General features: G+C 41.4%; 2 protein-coding genes across 2 annotated transcripts; one reads left to right on the plus strand and one right to left on the minus strand.

Moving 5' to 3' along the window:
- The first annotated feature begins 84 nt into the window (after positions 1-84).
- Positions 85-7430, plus strand: xkr6a (XK, Kell blood group complex subunit-related family, member 6a). Its single transcript, XM_028011430.1, has 4 exons — positions 85-697; positions 3598-3794; positions 4286-4703; positions 5061-7430. Exons 1-4 carry the CDS (start codon positions 108-110, stop codon positions 5563-5565), a joined length of 1710 nt encoding a protein of 569 aa, XP_027867231.1. The 5' UTR covers positions 85-107; the 3' UTR covers positions 5566-7430.
- A 5169-nt stretch (positions 7431-12599) lies between these two features.
- enpp4 (ectonucleotide pyrophosphatase/phosphodiesterase 4) lies at positions 12600-18672 on the minus strand. Its single transcript, XM_028010981.1, has 8 exons — positions 18519-18672; positions 17020-17254; positions 16582-16869; positions 16387-16491; positions 15595-15793; positions 15340-15513; positions 14511-14780; positions 12600-14424 (listed from the first exon to the last, which is right to left on the minus strand). Exons 2-8 carry the CDS (start codon positions 17251-17253, stop codon positions 14327-14329), a joined length of 1368 nt encoding a protein of 455 aa, XP_027866782.1. The 5' UTR covers position 17254; positions 18519-18672; the 3' UTR covers positions 12600-14326.
- Positions 18673-19287: the final 615 nt, after the last annotated feature.

Raw genomic sequence — 19287 nt, forward strand, 5'->3', positions numbered from 1 at the left:
GAGGACAGGAGGTACCTGGGAAGTGACGTGGTGTCCGCGCCCCGCGAGCAGTCACCACGGTGCGGTTGTCGTGCGTTTCACAGGAGGGCAGGAGCGGTAAGGGGAACATGGCCGCGAAGTCGGACGGCGGCAAAGCCGGTGTCGGCTGCGGCGGCGGCAGCGGCTTCGCCCAGCTGTACGACGTTGACGCCGAGGAGCCGCTGGACTCCGCCGCGATCCACATCTGCCAGTGCTGCCGCTCCTCCGCCTGCTACTGGGGCTGCCGCTCAGCCTGCCTGGGCTCCCTGCTCGGCGGGGGCCAGCCGGTCGGAGGGGTCGGCGTCCGGGAGACCCACTGCCCTCCCCGGGAGCAGCTGTGGCTGGACTGCCTCTGGATCATCCTCGCCCTGCTCGTCTTCTTCTGGGATGTTGGCACGGACCTGTGCCTGGCGGCGGACTACTACCACAGGCAGAACTACCTCTGGTTCGGCCTGACGCTCTTCTTCGTGCTGGTGCCGTCCGTGCTGGTCCAGATTCTGAGTTTCCGCTGGTTCGTGCAGGACTACACCGGCGGGGGGCTCGGAGAGGTGGAGGGGCTTACTAAAAGGGGGACGGTGGTTCAGGGCTGCCTGTATCCCGGAAAGGACCGCCTGCAGCTGGCCATCATCTGGCTGTGGCAGGCCACCATACACATCCTCCAGCTGGGACAGGTGTGGAGGTGAGAACACACCTGAGCCTCTTCTCACCTCTCGTTGGTACAAGAAGGGAAGCTGACAGACAGGGACAGGGACCGAAAACATTTATAGGAACAGAACCTGATTGGAGTCATGATAAAGTTAAATGAAATGGTTTAGTTTACTACAAATGAAGCTTTAAAACTGACGCTCTCCATGGTGCTGAATCCATTTCCAGTATATCAATGCCTTGTGTAGAGGGGTGGAAAAACAAGTTATTAGTGAATAAAAACCAAGAAGTAGAAAAATAGGCACCCCAACATTATTTTTCATTTTGTATTTTTAATTTTTGTAATAAGTTGGATAGTTTTGTTTAATTTCGTCCGTGCAATTCCCCGCGCGGCCGCTAGGGACGCTGTCGCGTTGGTGGTATAGAAAGGACTGAGCACACAAGAAGAATAAATCTTCCTGTTATGCTGGCGAAAGCTTAACGTGTGTGCCTCATCTTTTCTATACCACAGCACCACACGTTGAGGGAAGACCATCACATACATTACCCTCAGCCCTCCAAGGTTGCGGGGTAACACTTGCAACGTCATTGTTTCTGTTAACTTGGGTGGGGGAAACATCTAGGTACTAAAGGAAGGTGGTATCTAAAGAAAACACTTGAAAATGGCCCTAGAGTGGTTCAATCTAAGCATATGTATGTGTTAGAAAGGTCCAGTCAAAGTTCAAACTTAAATCCAATTGAGAATTTGTAGGAAACCGACGTTCACATGCACTTTCCATCCAACCTGACTCAGCTTTTGATACGTAATTAATCTGATTGCCATGAAAATGCATCAAAGCCTGTAGTCGTATTGACAAAATATGGGAAAAATGTCAGGCAGTGTCCAGCAGCTGCGCACCAAAGAGGTCAGAACTCTTTGTTTCCGTCCGTATGCTTATGCGTTCATGTGTGTCAGCGTGTGTGACGAGTGGAAAAACGGTGTCACGGCTCTTCCCCACAAGTGTCAGCGTGCATGGAGAGTACAAAGAGGAAAAGCATCTGCGCTTCTGGCAACTCTCCTCTCTCGCATGCTCACTATTTATCTCCCTCTCCTCCCCATCTGACACACGCACACACAGTAGGACATGCTTAGGTGTTAATTGAGGTGCTAACAACACTGTCAGGGGAACAACGTGGAAGACACACAGACATGTCTCTCTCTGTTGTAAAGTAGTAGCGGCGTATAAATTCCTCTAATGGTGCCCAGCAGCAGAAAAAAGGTCGAGTTTCTGTGTGCGTGTACGTCCAGCTTCTTCTCTGCTTTGAGTTGTAGGGTTAAACCAGCACACAAACTGCAGAATGGAAGGAAGAAAGGAAGGAATGGAGTGGAATGGCCTGATTGAGACAGATTGCTTTAGAGATGGAGAGGGGAGTGAGAATGGGGGGAGGGTAAAGAAACAGAGATCAAGAGGAGGGAGGGAGAAGAAGAGTGGTGGGGGTAGGGTGGAGGATCTACTCCGATCATTTAGAAGCACATCCTCTCATGTCAGAGCTAATCGAATTCGCCTGCCAGTCAGTATTCACCTGAGAATTACAGAGAAGACTTCCTGTTTTCCCTCATATCCTTGTTATTTAGTCAAGGACATGAAGTCGCAGTTGGAAGTTCACTCTTTCGCCCATCTGACCATAAAACACCAATAATTAATGTATGAAAACGTCAGAGCAGAACTGGATCCATGGGTCACATTAGAGTGAAATTAGAGTGTTGCTCTAAGTTGCTTCAAAGCTCTTGTAAGTTTGTGTGTGTTGTTGGGAGTATGGATGCTGCATTATTTATGTCATATAAAGCTTCTACTGTGTATTTCCAACCACAGAGGGATACTAGCCGTATTTAAAATAACATGTATAATGCAGAAATACGCTACAGTACCATGCCTGGGCTTAAAAATAAAACCTGACCTTTTTTTATACTAGATCCTATTTTCGATTTTAATCGATTTTTTTTCGCCAACTTCTTTTCTGAAAAAGAAGCTACAAATGACAGGAAATAATTTCAAGAAGTGGCCTTTATTTCAATCATTCCTTCCACGACACAGCACTAGGAATGTAAGCATAAAATTAGCAAAATAAAAACACAATTTTACCAGAAGAACATCTTAAAATTAATAGGAAAATGTATAATTGAGAATTAAACTTCAATAGAGTTATCAAGATCTGCACCATGTGATTCTTTCGTCAAAATGTTGCATATATTTTTGCTCAGTCATTTCAGAGCCCTGCTGCTGATGTGTTAAAAGATTCAGTATTTTCTAATTTGTAAATCCGATACCAAAATATAACTTCACATTTTCATTTTTTGTGTTGGAGTTTTCATAAAATTACTGCTTCATTCTTCTTATACAGTGACTTTATTCTCGTATTATTCTTGTAATATTATGACTTTAATATTTGTGGAGTTGACCTGAAGGGTAAATAGAAGTTGCTTGTCAAACAAGATGGCGGCTTTGGGCGCGCTGACTTCACTCTGAACTATGGAAACCCAAGAAGGTAACTGGTGGCGGGAAAAAAATCCCAATTTCCCAAAAGTTACATCTTCAAAAACCAAGAATTCGATTAACTGATCAAGTCGATATATCGCCCAGTCCTATTTGGGTTGCACTTCTGACTAATACCGACCAGAAGTCAAGTCAGCATGTATCGACCAGCAGATTTAAATTTATACTGAAGCCATTTCTTTTCCTGTCACTCCACTATTTGTAGTAGCTCACTCAATCTTGAGTCATCTGTTGATTAGATTCCCGATTAGTCAATTGTTTTGTCTAGAAAGATGTCAGAAAATAGTGAAGCTGCTCACCCTGATCGTCCACAGATGCTACAATCCTGGCAGTAATTCATGCGACCGGCCCCTGCCCTCTCCTCCCAGTAGATCTGACTGGTTTCCGATGTCTCCCGCAGGTACATCCGAACCCTCTACCTGGGGGTGATGTCACGGCGGCAAAAGGAGCACCAGCGGCGGTGGTACTGGGCTATGATGTTCGAGTACGCCGATGTCAACATGCTGCGCTTGCTGGAGACGTTCCTGGAGTCTGCGCCGCAGCTGGTGCTGCAGCTCTGCATCATGATCCAGGAGAACCGAGCCGAGACCCTGCAGTGTAGGTGGAGCGCTGGCAACCAAACAAACCGTGGCATTAACTGCGTGTTTTGTTGACAACAAAGCGCTTGTTAGCCAACAGCTGCACAGGCAGTAATTAGCAATTTGCACACATTCCGCGCAGTAATGTGTGGCTGCAGATGGTGCTGGAGTGTTTGTTCAGGTATTCTGGTGAGGAAAGTGCCATCTTCCCTCCTCTTCCTTAATCATCCAGGATGTGTATCATCCAGGCGGCCACCCACTGGGATTATTCATCCCTATCACTCTTTGGGGTGTTTTTTTTTTTTTGTTTTTTTTTTTTATGCTTTTCACTTTAATGCAAATACGTGACTATCACACAGGGGGGCGGATGAACACGTCGTCTGGAACAATCAAAATAACTTCATCTCGTCGTGTCACATCTCTTAAATAATATGTCCAACGGAATTAACGCCTCCTGAAACTCCGAGGATGTGCTTGTCTCTGTTCCATAACCCTCCTCTGTCTCCTCAGGCATATCCTCCCTTGCCTCCCTCCTCTCCTTGGCCTGGGTTCTGGCCTCCTACCACAAGCTGCTGCGCGACTCCCGGGACGACCAGCGCAGCATGAGCTACCGCGGCGCGCTGCTCCACCTCTGCTGGCGCCTCTTCACCATCTCCTCCCGCGTCCTCTCGCTCGCCCTCTTCGCCTCCCTTTTCCACATCTACTTCGGCATCTTTGTGGTGTTGCACTGGTGCGCCATGGCCTTCTGGGTGGTGCATGGTGGCACCGACTTCTGCATGTCGAAGTGGGAGGAGGTGCTCTTCAACATGGTGGTTGGCATTGTCTACATCTTCTGTTGGTTTAACGTGAAAGAGGGACGGACGCGGTACCGGATGATTATGTACTACACCGTGGTTTTGGCCGAGAATACCATCCTGACAGGCCTGTGGTGAGCTATGAATAAAATCTTCACTGCTTATATGAAATCATGAAGCGTTTTGGTTACACCATGTACTGGATATTATATCCTGTTCAACTTTCTTTAACCTCGATTGAAGCAGCCGCAGCTGCCACTTACATGATTTGAGCTTTCTATCTCGCTAAATCCGTCAAATCAAATTTAACAGCATTATCTTTCTTAATATAGAAATCTAAAAATATTAGACGTTTGGTGCGTGTTGAGATTCGAGCCTTGGTGGTTTGAAGGCCATAAGCAGCGGCTCAGCTTGCTCATGCCTTGGGCCGGCTTTGAGTGTAAACTTAGTATCTACATGCAGTTTAAACCTGTGACTCTTCTCTGCTGCAGGTACGCCTATAGAGATCCGGCGCTCACCGACTCGTACGCCGTCCCCGCCCTCTGCAGCGTCTACCTGACGTTCGCCGGGGGCGTCCTCGTCATGTTCCTGTACTACGGCTTCCTGCACCCGGCCACCGCCCACCTCCAGCCGAGCCCCGCCTCCTCCTGCTGCGCCCAGCTGCTCTGGGGTCTGCCGCTTCCCCCGTCGGCCCCGCCCACTGCCCCGCCCACCCCGGCACACATGGCCAAGTCGCAGACGGAAGAGGACGTGGCCGAGTCGTGCCTTCCCGTCTTCCAGGTGAGGTCCGCCCCACCGATCTCCAAGCCCGAAGGCCCTCTAATAAAAATCGACATGCCCAGGAAGCGCTACCCGGCCTGGGACGCTCACTACGTAGACAGGCGCCTGCGAAGGACTATAAACATCCTGCAGTACATAACGCCAGCTGCCGTGGGCATCCGCTACCGCGACGGGCCGCTACTGTACGAACTACTGCAGTACGAGTCTTCACTCTGACACACACACAGGTACACCTGAGCACATACAGCACTAGAAAATCACATACAGGATGTGGATGTTCAAACTTAGAGAAGATAAAGGAAAAAAAAAGTCATGAGCAAAAGATCTCACTTGATATAAGCACATGCACACTGAAGCAATCTCACTTTTAAGCACACACACACTCGCACACACTTCTTGTAAGTCCCGTGGCCATCACTCAGCAATCTGCTTCAGTCCATCTCCTTCTTTCTCACTTCACTTTTTATGAACCTCCCTTCCATTCTCTGCTATGGAGATGAAAAAAAAATTTAAAAAGAGAAACAAGCACATTTCTACAGCAGCGCCTGACCGCGTCATTTATGTTGCGATCAACACGCATTGAGTGACACAAAAGAGAGAAACAATTGTCACTTAGAAAAAATAAATGGGATCGTCAATATGTGGTTAGTCTAGTCAAAGGGTTGTGTAAATATTTTCTTTGTACAGAGCAGATATTTTTAATGTAATGTCACTTTGTGGCTGGACAAAGAGCTTAAAGAGCGATGAAGGTTACCAGGGAAGTGCAAAAGAGACAGAAAACAGTATTAAAATCACAAACAAATGTCTCATCTTACGTCTTAGCTATTCAGCATCTATCAGATTATCAAGAGTCGGATCAACAAAAATATAATATAAGCTTAGTTTGGTTCAGAATTACCAGTCATGGTTTTCCTGAATACATTCAAACAATGGCACCATACCAATATAATTTAGTGAAAAACATATTAAAAACTAGTTTATTTGTTTTAGTTTTTTGTTCGGTATAAATGGGGTTACATGTCCGTTCTTACACCCATAGCTGTTCGCAGCCTTTGTAGCTAGAGAAGCTACACCCGCTTTTCTGACTAGCTAGTCAGAGATTTTTGCAAAATTGAGAAACTACGATCAAAATATTAATTAATAATTCAACAAATTGATATAAAACAACAAAAATAATGAAATTTTAATTCCAAAAAGAATCTTCACTTTAACTAAGACCTGCTTTATTCCTGTCAGGAGCATGAGAAATTTGTTCTTTTGCCTTCATCACTGTCTTCATTAGCTTTGTTGTGCTAATTTAAGATATATTTTCAGAATACAGCAGATAAACCTAAATATTTTTGGACTAAACAAAACTGTTTGTTTATTATGTGAAGAAATACAGTCATTATAAACACATCAGATCCACTATATTTAATGCTAGTCACAGACGTTCCTGCTGTTTGCTTAGTCAACAGAGAAATAGATATGAGGCAGCATAATATGCTGTACATGTGTTACCTAACCGTTTTCCACTTTTCCTTACAAAGGTTGTGGGAGGCTTTAATACTTTACTCAGACTGTCAAAAAGTGCTAACACTCAGTAAATCGGTTCATGTCAGTGTTGGACCACAGCAAAAAATCCCAGATCTGGAAATTACAACAGAGGGCAAGTACACGACTAATTATTTCTGATCCGTGCGTAGCGTTTCTGTGTGATGTCTTATTCACGCCAGCCGTTCCTACGCTAACAGAAGCTGATATGAAACAGTTGTGGACCTGAGTCGTCACGACCCCCCTGGATGACTTGTCTTCTCGTGCATCATGTCCAGCATCAACTCCTCCAAAAGCCACCCACGGCTGAGCTGTGATGTGTGGCTCATTATTTATTTATTTTTGGTTTGTTTATCCCTGGTATACAAGCTGTTACATTGGCAGGCGACAGCAAATGGTGCCGATGCATCAATCACGGCCCTGTCTGCAGGAATGGTGGAGAAATGACATGCCGTCGGAGGGGGAGGTCACACTCGCACCATGGGGTATAGAGTAAAAAAAAACATGTTTTCGCCATGCACTTGCATATCAGCAGGTGAAACACAAATATTTTTTACATTTATTTGTGTTTATTTTTTAAACACAAATATTTTTATTTGTGTTTTTTTTTTACATTTGGATTTTTTACATTTGGATTCCCACTATAAATTAAAAGAAATATAACATTTTGAGTTAAAAAGTTGGTATTTAGCTATATTTTTTAGCTTTAATCTGAATTGTCCTAAAACAGTTCATATGTAAAATTGTTCCCCTGTATGTAGATTTGAAAAAAGCATGCTATTAGCTGTTACTTAATTAAATATCCACATAGCCTGGCTAAATATTAGGAAATGTGTCAAGATATTTGGTAATGAGAGAACTAGGACTCAAATTAATGAAAAATTAGCTTAGCAGAACACAGTTAGCCTGTGTCAGACTGAGCACAGTTAGCCAGGGCCTGGCTGACTGATATCAAATATGTTCACGTTTTTTTGGACACATGCTAAAGAATAATTGGACATTTCCACCAAAAAATTGGGTTCAAAAATTAGCATTAGTCTGTATCTGACTAAGCTGAATAATTAGCCTTGTTTTCAAATATGTCCACATATGTTGTGAGGCAAAGATTTGGTCTCAAGCTAAAGTAGAAAAATTATTTAACTGCTCCTGTATGTGAACATTAAAACACAATGCAGGAATGACAATCTTCTGGTTTATTTGTATTTATTTTTCTTGGGTATGATGGAAAGGTTGCCTTCACTGACTGTACAAAATATTCATGTACAGTCTATAGTTGCCTGTGATTTACACCAAATATTTCAGACCAGTATCACAAATGAGAAAGAAGGATGAACCTTATGTAACTGTCTCCATCCCAAGATTTAGATTTATTCTAGTTACCATGAAATTAGCATTTTTAGAAATATGCATTTATTCATGGCAAAGCGAAAAAACACGCTGAACTATTGATTTAGGCTTGGATAATGCAACTTTTATTATTTTTCCCTGGTGCTAGCCTGATTAACAAAACAGACGAATAATTTTCTACAATCTGGCAAAGAGATTCAGTCTATCCAGATGTGCAACAGAAGCAGCTTTGTTGCTGTTCATATGGTGCAAATGCTCTCAAGCTACAGAGTCAATTGGCTGCTAATCCCTTTTCATATGGTGCAAACATGAAACACACTTGTACTTACGGTGCAATAAGGGCAGATTGTCTCCTGGAATTAAATGGTGCAACTTGAGTACTGCCTTCAGTTCTCGGCCAAGGCTGTGCCAAAGGCTCCTTCTAAGTGAACAACTGCTCTTCCTGTCTTGCAGAAGCTATGCAAGTCTCCAAAGCAAGGAGATGTGCTTAGTGTACACACACACACAATCACAGTTGCATAAACACGGGGTTTTCCTCTGCAGCAAGGAGATATGAACACAGCCACATCGTGAAAAGTAGGGTAACAACATGGGATGTACCTTAGTGCTCAAACACACACACACACACACACCCACACACACACCTACAATGTTGAATATTTCTTCACCCCTTTATAATTTGGGAACAATATTCTTATGGTGCTAATGAGTAAACCAGAAAGATTTTTGTATAGTTGTGCTGGCAGTCGAGAATTTAGCCAAATATGTTGTTTTGCATTCTGACTGAAATGTGTAATTCTAAGGAGTATATGTGAAAACTGCAGCACCTTGCGTATGTGATTAAAACAAAAAGCTACAATGCCTTACCCGCTCCTTTGATGATATCTGGCTCATGGCGGGGTGGTGCTCCTTTCTGGTACACTCTGATGTGGTTGTGGAAAACAGCACACTGTGTCCGCACTGCAAACCGACTACGTGCCATTTTCAGAACACGGTCAGCCATTTTCCTGTCAGTTTCACAAACCGTGCTTGTGAATTTCTTGCATGTATGTTGTAGATTTGAGGACCCGACTGCACACGCAACGCGTTAACTAAGAGACTATGAAATCATTTTGAGCTCCTGAGCCTCCGACCCATTGGCTTATCCTACATCATGCCCCTCCAGCCAATCAGATTTCAGGTCTAACAGCAGCCAAATCAGGTGTAAAACAACCAAATAGTACAGTTTCTTTTATACATGGAAGCCTTCGTTGGAACTCGACTGCATTTCATTTAAAAAATAATCTATACTGAGACTGCAGTCAAGTTTCAATGCTACAAGTGAAACATTTTGTTCTTCATCTACAAAAACCACAGCCTTAGCTAGACCCACTTTGTAAGATATTTGAATCCAGCCAGTGCTTTGTCACTTCTTGTATGGCTATTCATCGACAGCTATGCAAAGTTACAAAAAGCAGGATGGCTCTGGGCGTAGAGAACCTTTAAGAAAACACCACATCACTGTTGTTTCAGTGTTATTTTACATTTATTTTTTTTACCTCCGATGGATGACAGCATTTAATATATTACAGTGTTTTTCCCTAAATCAGTAAAAACCAAGAATAACTCTATTGTTTTAACAGTAAAAGTGAAAATAGGTGTCAGGTTCTCCTCAAAGTTTCACTTACTGCTTCTACATTTTGAGTTTCTCAAGTAAATAAAGCCATGATGTAATAAGTCATGAGTTGAAGCCCATCTGAAATGGTATTTACCTCTTTTTGACAGAGTGAGATATATAAATCTTATAATTGAGTAAGGGAGCACAAGGTTTCCCCCAGAAAACTTGATAATCCTGGGGTTTGGGCACTAGGGCAGTCATTCATCCAGCGGCCCGTCGTGTTTTTGAGTTAAAAAATGTTTAAAGTTGACAGGAAATTTGAAAATATCTTTTGATAATTATGTGTTATTGAAATATTGGAAGATTAACCCCTGAACACTAACTATAAAGTCTTAAAAAATGCAAACATTTTAAAAAGACTTAAATAAATAAGCAATGCTTAGCCTGGTGGGGTCCAAGTAAAGCCTGGTGGCCCGCCAGGCTTATAATACACTGGGGGAAACCCTGGAGCATTAGCCATAATGATGCATCCCCAAGCTTTGAATCTGTTTCCATAGCAATTTTATGAATATTTTTGTTTGTTTGTTTGTTTTTGTTCTTTTTTTGTCAAGATTGATTTGTTGGGAGGGGGAAAACTGCAATATAGCTTTTAAACGGTGAGAGATGAACGCTGCCTCCCGACTGAGGAATGTCTGTCATATTATGAAAACTTAACCATAAAGCATTTCTTCTTTTGGTTAAACACAGAAAATGTTCTGCTATCAGGGTCTATGATTTTTGTTTTGTCTTAATTTCTGCAGCCAAAGTTTTTATGTTTGATCCGTAGCTTTGAAGGTGTCATTATTCGTTATGGATTTGCAGACCTCAAAGCCAGAGGCTAAGCTGACCTGAGTCCAGCAGACACTGAAACCTTTTACTTTTTTAAACAAACTCTCAGAATCAATCACAGTGTGAAAAAGATTTCAGATGTTTGACTCAGGTTTGGTACTACCAACACAGAGCAGGGTCAAACTAAATGTTCACTTGGATGTATCTATAAAAGCATAAGCTTTTAAGTTTGTCAGGGTCATGCTTTTTTAATGTTATAGAAATTTGATGTGCAAAAGTAGCATTTATTTTCTCGTGGTTGGCATTTGGATTGTAAATAACTACTTCTAGCTCTCCTCGGTTGTATCAATGTTCCATTAGTTTGCGTAAATGGTTCTTTCAAGTCTAACTGATGGTAAATGTTCTTAAAGAATATACAGAATGTAAGGTCAAAGTAGGAAAAAAAATACAGTTCAACAAGTGGTTTCGTAGGAACCTGTGCCATCTGTGTTGTCTCTAGTATAAGCACACACTGATATTAGAAATGTAGGTGAATAAAAGTTATGGCCAGACAGCCACAGCCATGGTTTGAATGCAAGTTTTCCAAGTCAGGGCAAAACTTTGTTTGAAATATTAGCATAAAATCATTAGCATGTGTAAAAACAGGTTAACTACCAAATCATGGCTGAACGTTGTGAAATATGTCCACATATTTGTGGGAAGAGTATCTTAACTCAAGCTAATAAACAATTAAACCCTGAGTAAACATTTGGTGCAAACATTAGCTTAACATACAAATGTTAGCTTCTCTCTGTACAGGATGTTTCAATATAACTTGGCTGAATGTTATGAAATATGTCCACATATATTTGATATCAAATATGTGCACATAATTGGAGAGGGGAATAGTTAGACTCAAGCTAATAAACAATTTGATACTTAAACAAAAATCACTTTGAAACTTTAGCTTAGCACAAAACTGCTAGCTTGATTCCAAATAGCAACATAGCCTGTTAGCAAATTTGCTAAGAAAATTTTGACTTAAGCTAATAAACAATTATACATTGGAGCAAAAATTATTGTTTGACACATTAGCTTAATATAAAACCATCAGAATGTCTTCAGATTAATTATTAAACCCATTTGAATGTAATAATCAACAGTTAGGCACTGGAAAAATTAGCTAAGCATTTACTTAGCCACCTGATTCAGCTAAATAAATGGCTGAATGATACCAAATATGTGGACATATTTGACATTATTTTTAACTGCTAATACATAGTTCAACACTTTGAAAATATTAATGTAAGAATGGGCTGTCTGGCCTCTTCTGAATTCAGTGTAAAAAAGATGGCTACCGTCATCGAATGTGTTCAAACTGCTCCTGCGTCAGCACATCAGAACACCATTCAGGAATATTCTAATTTATTTCTCTTTTCCTTTTCTTTGGTAGGTTGGAAGGGTTGCATCCATAGACTGTATAGTTTATGGTTGCCTTTAATTTACACCAAATATTTCTGACCAATCACAAATGAGACGGAGAGAGGACAGATTATGGCGTCTCTGGTTTTAGTCCCTCTGTTCTGTGTCCACTATGGTGTTGCGGCATTCTGTGGAAGAGTTGAAAAATATTTTTTTGATGGCTCCAGGAGGCCAACGTTAGAAAATGTGTTATTTTTGTTACAATACCTCCTGAAAATAAAAGTCTATTTATCTGTGAAGAGACAAAGATTTACAGTAATACAGATGACTACATAGAGATGATTTTAAACGAGATAAAATATATGTACAGCTGATTTGAACACAATACAGAGATCTATTGTTAGTATTGAGTTTGATTTTATATATTTGCCATTTTATTACGTTGTGATGTTGTGACTGCAATGGAGAAAAAAAAATACAAAGGGATATAAATTAATTTTTCCAAACGTGTGTTGCACTTTTTTCACTGAACACAACACAAGGATTCTAGTAATAAATCACATTTATTTAAAAAAACATCTCTTTACAGGCCAGTATAATACCAAAATATTTTCCTTTCTAAAAGCAGTAACAAATATTGTGCAAAGGTGAAGCTCTGTAATGACATTCTAAGATTGTCATAAAGTCACTTTTGAAAGATATTAAATCAAATATGAATGTTTGGAATTTTTATGGTAAAAATTTATTATTGACAGCCCTGGCAAATATGTACAAAAAGTCAGAAAATAAATAAACATTTTATCTGTTGCCTAAACTCACATTGAATTCTTGAAAAAGAGAAAAACTTTCAGTAAAAACAGAATAAATTTGACTGAAACACTGGTGTAAAATTACCAAATGAAACTCTTAAAACTGTCTATAAAATAAATTTAACTGAAGCACTTTTATAATCTTTTTTTTTATATAATCCTCTTTTACTTCTTGTATCTCTGGGAAATAATATGGAAGTTTTGTAGTGGCCCATTTCTCTTTTCCTCTCTTCAAAATAGTAAAGACAAGAAAACATGTCTATCAACTATTGGAGAAAATAAATACACCTGCCCATATTTAGTCAAAATGATAAGGTTTAAAATATTGAGTGAAGTATTTTTGTACTTATCATTTCCAGGGCTGTCAATAATTAAGGAGAGGGATTTAAAAATAAATTTAACGAAATATCCTGAAAATGACCAAAACATGAACTCATTTATGCATTTATTCTGTTGTTTCAGTAACCAGATATATCTTACACATACATTGATGAAGAAAGACCCACGAAAATATTATATATGATATTATGTATACAACTACACATATAATTGAGGATCCATGCAAGTCGTACAGCATGAAATAAAGGTGTGAGATATTCAATATTCAGTATATTGGTTTCTGGAACATAATCCAAAATCAGGAATGCACAAGAGAATACTCATTGTCTATTTCTTACACTTTCAAAGACTTATTCATCCGTATGTTATACTGTTTTGAAATTATATTAATGAAACTGAGCAGAGTGATTGCCTACTTTCTCTGTAGGGTTTCCAGTAGATATGTTTGGTCTGAAAATAAGAATATCAACACGTTTATTTGAGCTTTCAGCAGCAACGATTCATGGTTTTTGATCCCTGCAAAACAGTCCACTGCCCCTTTTTAAGGGAACCAGACCTCATCAAGTTTTAACCAAAAATTCAGAAAGGAAGCCAATGACAAAATCTCCTTTGGTATTATTTTTATGACTAACTTGCAAAGAAGCCCACCCCGATGCAAATTTGCTTTCAGCAAGGAAGACCATTAGTAGTTGTACATATCTTAACTTCTAGTGCAATTGCTTTTAAAATAAAATTTAAAAAAACAAATGAAAAAAAAAATTTTTTAACTGACAAGCTTTAAGGGTGATAAATAAGCATAAGCCAATGGCTCCCTCTGCTGGCAAAAAATAGAACCAACATGCCCAAATCAATGGTGCTCACATTAAAAGTAACCTGAAAACCTTTCTTTGTACGTCCATGAGTAAAATGATAAATGTCAATGAAGTACATCTGGGTCTGTCTTTTATCACATTATCAAAATCAAACAAACAGTATCCACTGTAACAGCAGTTTTTACAGCACTTCATACCAAGTGAAGCAAACCTGAGGGATTTCTCCTTGTATGTGATGAAGTAAAAACAACATGGGAGGAGAAAACAAAACAAGGTGCACTAAGAGAAGCACAAGCAGATCACTCAGCGGTTTATGGGATCAAAGGTTCATCATCGTCACAGAGAAAGTCCAACCTCTGGAAGGGCCTGGGGTCTGAGTTGCGACGAGCACCCATGCACCTGAAAAGAACTGCACAGAAACAAGTCCAGTTAGCTTTTTGTCATACTTAATCTGTGCCAAAAATCCTTCCAGGATCCAAGATTGTTCAGACTTACCAGTGATGATAGTGAGCAGCAGCAAGACGCCCACCACCAGACCGATCACCAAAGCCATGTCCGAGCAGGTCTCGCCAGCCAGCAGACACCGAGCCCTGGTCAAAGAGCCGTTGTTGGGCTGCGGCGGTACCGACAGCAGCCGGCACATGAGCGGGTACACATCCACGCTCTGTAAACTCTTCAACCGGAGACCTTGATGGAAGCCGGGACCCGTCGCTGCCAGGAAGGGGTGCATGCTTGGCAGCGAGTTGTCGTATCCATGATCACCCACTGCGGGAGGGGAGTACCAATCACATCTGGGTAAGTTAACATCCAGTCCTCACTGGCCGAAGACTGGAATCCTAATGTTAGCTTGATTTATCCATTACTAAAGCAGTTTGGATACGTGTTATGGAGCTTTGTCCCGTTTCAACACACAAATGGCCTCCATCTAGGAATTAGTTTCTTCAGTAACACTTTATTTGACTGGGTGTGCATAAGACCAACATTACATTGTCATAAACATGACATAACACCTGCCATGAACATGAAGGACTCTTCATGAATGTCTACGACTGTTGTTATGAAGTGTCATTTGGTAAATAATGACACTTTTAGTCCAAAGTTGACTCTTTTACTTGATTTTTAATGTAACTTGTGTCATTATTTCTTGAAAGACACTTCATGACAACATTCATGAAGAGTCCATCATGTTCATGGCAGGAGTTATGTCAGTCTTATGCACATACCCTTAAATAAAGTGTTGTCGTTTCTTCTAACTATCTGGAACGCACCAGCATGCTTGTTGACATTTGCTACAGTGTTTCTAGCTTTGAAAGCCATCACTTACATCTTGGTAGCTTTTTTCCCCGCTTCACTATGGTCCAGCCTTCGTCAGCGATTAGTAAGATTGGTTGGATGCGTACATTGTTCCGATAGTGAAGCCTATCCGGGATGGATTTCTTCATGTACGCCGTCATGTGAGGATGGCACTTACTCAGCAAGCTGAAGACGCTCTCTGAGTCTGTGAAGAAAAACAGACAGAGGGAGGCTGTAAAAGAGTGAGAGGACTGAACCTCACACTGCATCATGTCAGCCTGGTTACCATTTTTGGGGATGAGAGCGGCGACCGGCGTCAGGTCCACCAGAGTGTAGTTGTCAGGGTGGAGGCAGTCGTCCAACCGTATGAGGCGATCAGCTGAGCACTGCGCCATGCCGTGGTCGCTGGTCACTATGAGGTTGATGCGACCCCAGAGGCCGCTCTTCTTCAGCTCAGACATCAGCAGGCCGATGTTGTCGTCAACCTGGTGGAAGAAAGTTCCGGATTAGCTAAAGAACATTATTATTTCCCCTAAGATTTTTAGCATATACTTGCATCATTGGCATAAACGTCATTTGTTTGGAGGCTTCCAATTATTATTAAACAAACTAGAATATATACATACAACCCTACTAATACGTGGATAAATGTTCTTTGGCACAAGCTTTTGGCATAAATCTGGGTGAACATTTTACCTCTGGAAAGAGTTCACTTTAAAATGATTGAGGCTCAGGTTGCAAGACTAAATTTGCTCTCTGTTTTGTTGGAACATCTCAATGTGACCAAGTTCCCACCATCAAACCCAAACTATCAGTTTCAGGTCGAAGGAGACTGACGAAGATATTTACAAAAGTTGGATTTTTGGAGAAAGGGTTTATGATCAGACTAGACAAATATTGAACAGTTAGTAAGTTTTGCAACCAATGATACTAGTGTATTTGATAAAGTAATTCCTATGTTTGAGTCTGTATGAGTGATTTTTAAAGAGTGTAGGTTAGCTTCTGATTGGATTTAAGATTCTGATGAAACAGTAACACTGCAGGTGCCAAATACTAAAGCTTGAGGAAATGACTCCACCTCCTTTAGTGCTTTAGTCATTGCTGTGGTGTTTTCAGGACCGAACGCATGACCCGACCAGTCCGGCTCCTCCCAGTAAAGAGTCGCGAACATCGCTCCTGGCTCCTAATGAAAGAGGAAGAACGTAGAAATGTCACACAACTGCAACTGACCCCACGTGACTTCTCAGTTATACATTAAGGAAACAGTCTTCACCTTCCCGTCTCCTAATATCCAGTCTGTCACATTCCCCAGGCGCTGCTGGAACGTCACTGCTGGGTTGTACGGGAAGAAGTGCGTAGGCGTGCGGTTGGTCACGTCGGAGCCGGGCCACATGGCGGACGCCGTCTTGTAGCCGGAGTCCTTCGCCGTGAGCCACAGTGGCTGAGCCGCGCTCCACCACATGGGGTCGCTGTCATTCCGGAGGGTGAAGTGCTTGTGGTTGATTGGGTCGTACATGCTACTGGCCAGGATCCCGTGAGACTCTGCATACAGCCCGGTCACCTGGAGAGGTAATTTATTCTTATTTTGACACCAAAGATGCTGATATTGTCAGATTTTGTTACATTACAACTGAACAATTGCAAAGATGGTATAAAAATTGTGAAAAAGTACTTTGGATACATTTGTGTATACTTTCTGAAACTTGCTTACCAGGCTGTAGTGGTTGGGAAATGTTTTGGTGATGAAGACGTTGGTGAGTTGGTCCACCAGGACCCCCTGGCTGTACAGGAGCTTCAGATTAGGCATGGGGAACCTGTCCAGGTAGTCGGCCCGGAAGCCGTCAAACGACACCAGCAGCAGCGGCAGAGTCTGCTGGGTTGTGTCATTTTCAGCAGCCAAAGCACTGACGCCCCACAGGAAGGTCAACAGTATTCTGGGAAACATCCTGAAAGCGAAAAGACAAAAGAAACGGTGAAAAATGTAGGTAGTGGTGTAACAATTTCACATCCACATCACAAGCTAAACTGAAACGCAACCCAAAGATGTCCGAGATAAAACAAAACGCCACTTCCTCTTGCTACAATAGACAGACCCTTTTGACATGTTTTATTTCTCAAGCAGCCAGGATCGCTTAAATTGGTGCAAATTTGAAGAAAATTGGATTAAGTGAAACAACAGTAATGACCCAACTGAAGAGCAGCCAGAAAGCGCCGCTTCCTCACACCACTCACATTTGGTTTAATCGAATCACTTTACTGCCAAACTGCTTTTGATACTATAATCTAACATTTTAGGTTTAAAACAACACACCTGCGTGAATCCCAACTATATTTGATGGGTGGATAAATTACAACTTTCACAAAGCAAAATTAGCTTCTAAAATCTACAGAACTTTGAACAACAGTCTGCTACCCAGTAGTGAGTATGGTGGAGGATTGGTGATGCTGTGGGATTTTTGAAGCAAACTTCTGGTATGAGCTAAACAGACAGACTTTCTGCATAATTTAAAGCTTTCCTTAAGGCACGGTCCAAACTGCAATCCAAAAATTGCAGGACACCGACACCTGAGGGCTTTGTGTTGGTGCTAACCAACACAAAGTCCAGAAACACACCATTATCATGGTGACAAATGGCGGTGTGGGGGATTGCTTTTCTCCAGCATGGACTGAGAATCTGACACGAGTTGATGGGAAGATGGGAGGAAGTAAAGCCAGAGAAAAACTGGAAAGTAATGAGCCACACCTTGCATAAACATATCACTAAACATTCAGCTAGAGCTATGTAGTTCAGAACAAAACATTTATTTGCTGGAATGGCCCAATCAAAGTCCAAACTTGCTACCATTGGAAATTTCGTGGCAAAACTTGAAAATTGACACATTTAATCTCCATTGAAGCGCTGGAGCTCCTCTGCAAGTATTGCTTTGCTGCCATGTGATACTTTTGCAAGGCACTTTAGAAATGGACAGGAAACGTGAATAACCTCAACCAGGAAGTCGCTGCTCAAACTGAACTACACCAAAACGCGACACGTTGTAGTCAGCATTCTGAAGGAATTGGTGAAATACCATCCCAATTAAAACAAAGCCACAATAACATACTAAACACAGTTTTACTTTGACTACAAGCTGCACTTCAACCAACAGCTTTAAAGCTGATTAACGTGTTTACTTTGTCGCTCAACAATAACAGTCAGTAATGTTATTCTACCTGTTTTAGGCTTGCAGATTTTCCCCCTCCAGACTGTTAGTAGCCTTGAATAACCTCGACACGGACTATTTTCGCACTGACATCCTCACTAGACCTCAAACAACACAAAGACTGACAGGCTGACTGACCCAAAGCTGGCGCTACTTTTACAAGTTTCCGGTCAAAACTTTCTAAATAAAATCTACTTGGGTAGCAAGCGTGTTGCAGAAAAGCAACTCCGACATTTTCTTTGCTTAAACTAAAACTAAAGCGGCTCTAACTGTAGAAAATTGGCACAAAGCTGTACACATCCTAATAATATCACACATTTATAGGTTTTTAAAACATATTGGTTTTATTTTGTAGACGGAAGATTGACAGTTTCGCAACCAAACAGCGTAAATTTCAACAACAGAGTAGTTTTTCTACGTAGTATGGAAAGAAAAATAATTAACAAAGCTAAATTTGCACAATTTACTAATATTTTCTTTTTGTTACTTTTACATTCATTATATTTCTGCTTAGGAAAGCATCCTCTCAGCATGATGCTGCAATCACGATGTTTTATCAAGGGGATAGTGTGGTTAGAAAAATGTGGACTCAAGGGGTTTTTTTCCAGAGCTCCTTCAACCACCAGCAGCTGTCTTGTTAGCTTTTCCCACATGAGTTACAAATCTCTGCAGCTCTTCCAGAGTTACCTATGGCTTCTTGGTCGCTACAGAAACCATAATGGCAGGTCACAAAATGCTACATATTTGGGATCTCTGTAGATTGACTGTCCTACAACCAG

This window comes from Xiphophorus couchianus, chromosome 24 (genome assembly GCF_001444195.1).
Source record: "Xiphophorus couchianus chromosome 24, X_couchianus-1.0, whole genome shotgun sequence".
NCBI lineage: Eukaryota > Metazoa > Chordata > Actinopteri > Cyprinodontiformes > Poeciliidae > Xiphophorus > Xiphophorus couchianus.

Bases quoted from the DNA above. Each gene is read 5' to 3' on its own strand.
- xkr6a (XM_028011430.1), top strand. From the start codon at position 108: ATGGCCGCGAAGTCGGACGGCGGCAAAGCCGGTGTCGGCTGCGGCGGC. The intron at 698-3,597 runs GTGAGAACACAC...TGTCTCCCGCAG, and splicing joins CAGCTGGGACAGGTGTGGAG to GTACATCCGAACCCTCTACC. The intron at 4,704-5,060 runs GTGAGCTATGAA...TCTCTGCTGCAG, and splicing joins ACCATCCTGACAGGCCTGTG to GTACGCCTATAGAGATCCGG.
- enpp4 (XM_028010981.1), bottom strand. From the start codon at position 17,253: ATGTTTCCCAGAATACTGTTGACCTTCCTGTGGGGCGTCAGTGCTTTG. The intron at 16,870-17,019 runs GTAAGCAAGTTT...TTACCTCTCCAG, and splicing joins TTCCCAACCACTACAGCCTG to GTGACCGGGCTGTATGCAGA. The intron at 15,514-15,594 runs GTAACCAGGCTG...TTTTCTTCACAG, and splicing joins CGCTCTCATCCCCAAAAATG to ACTCAGAGAGCGTCTTCAGC.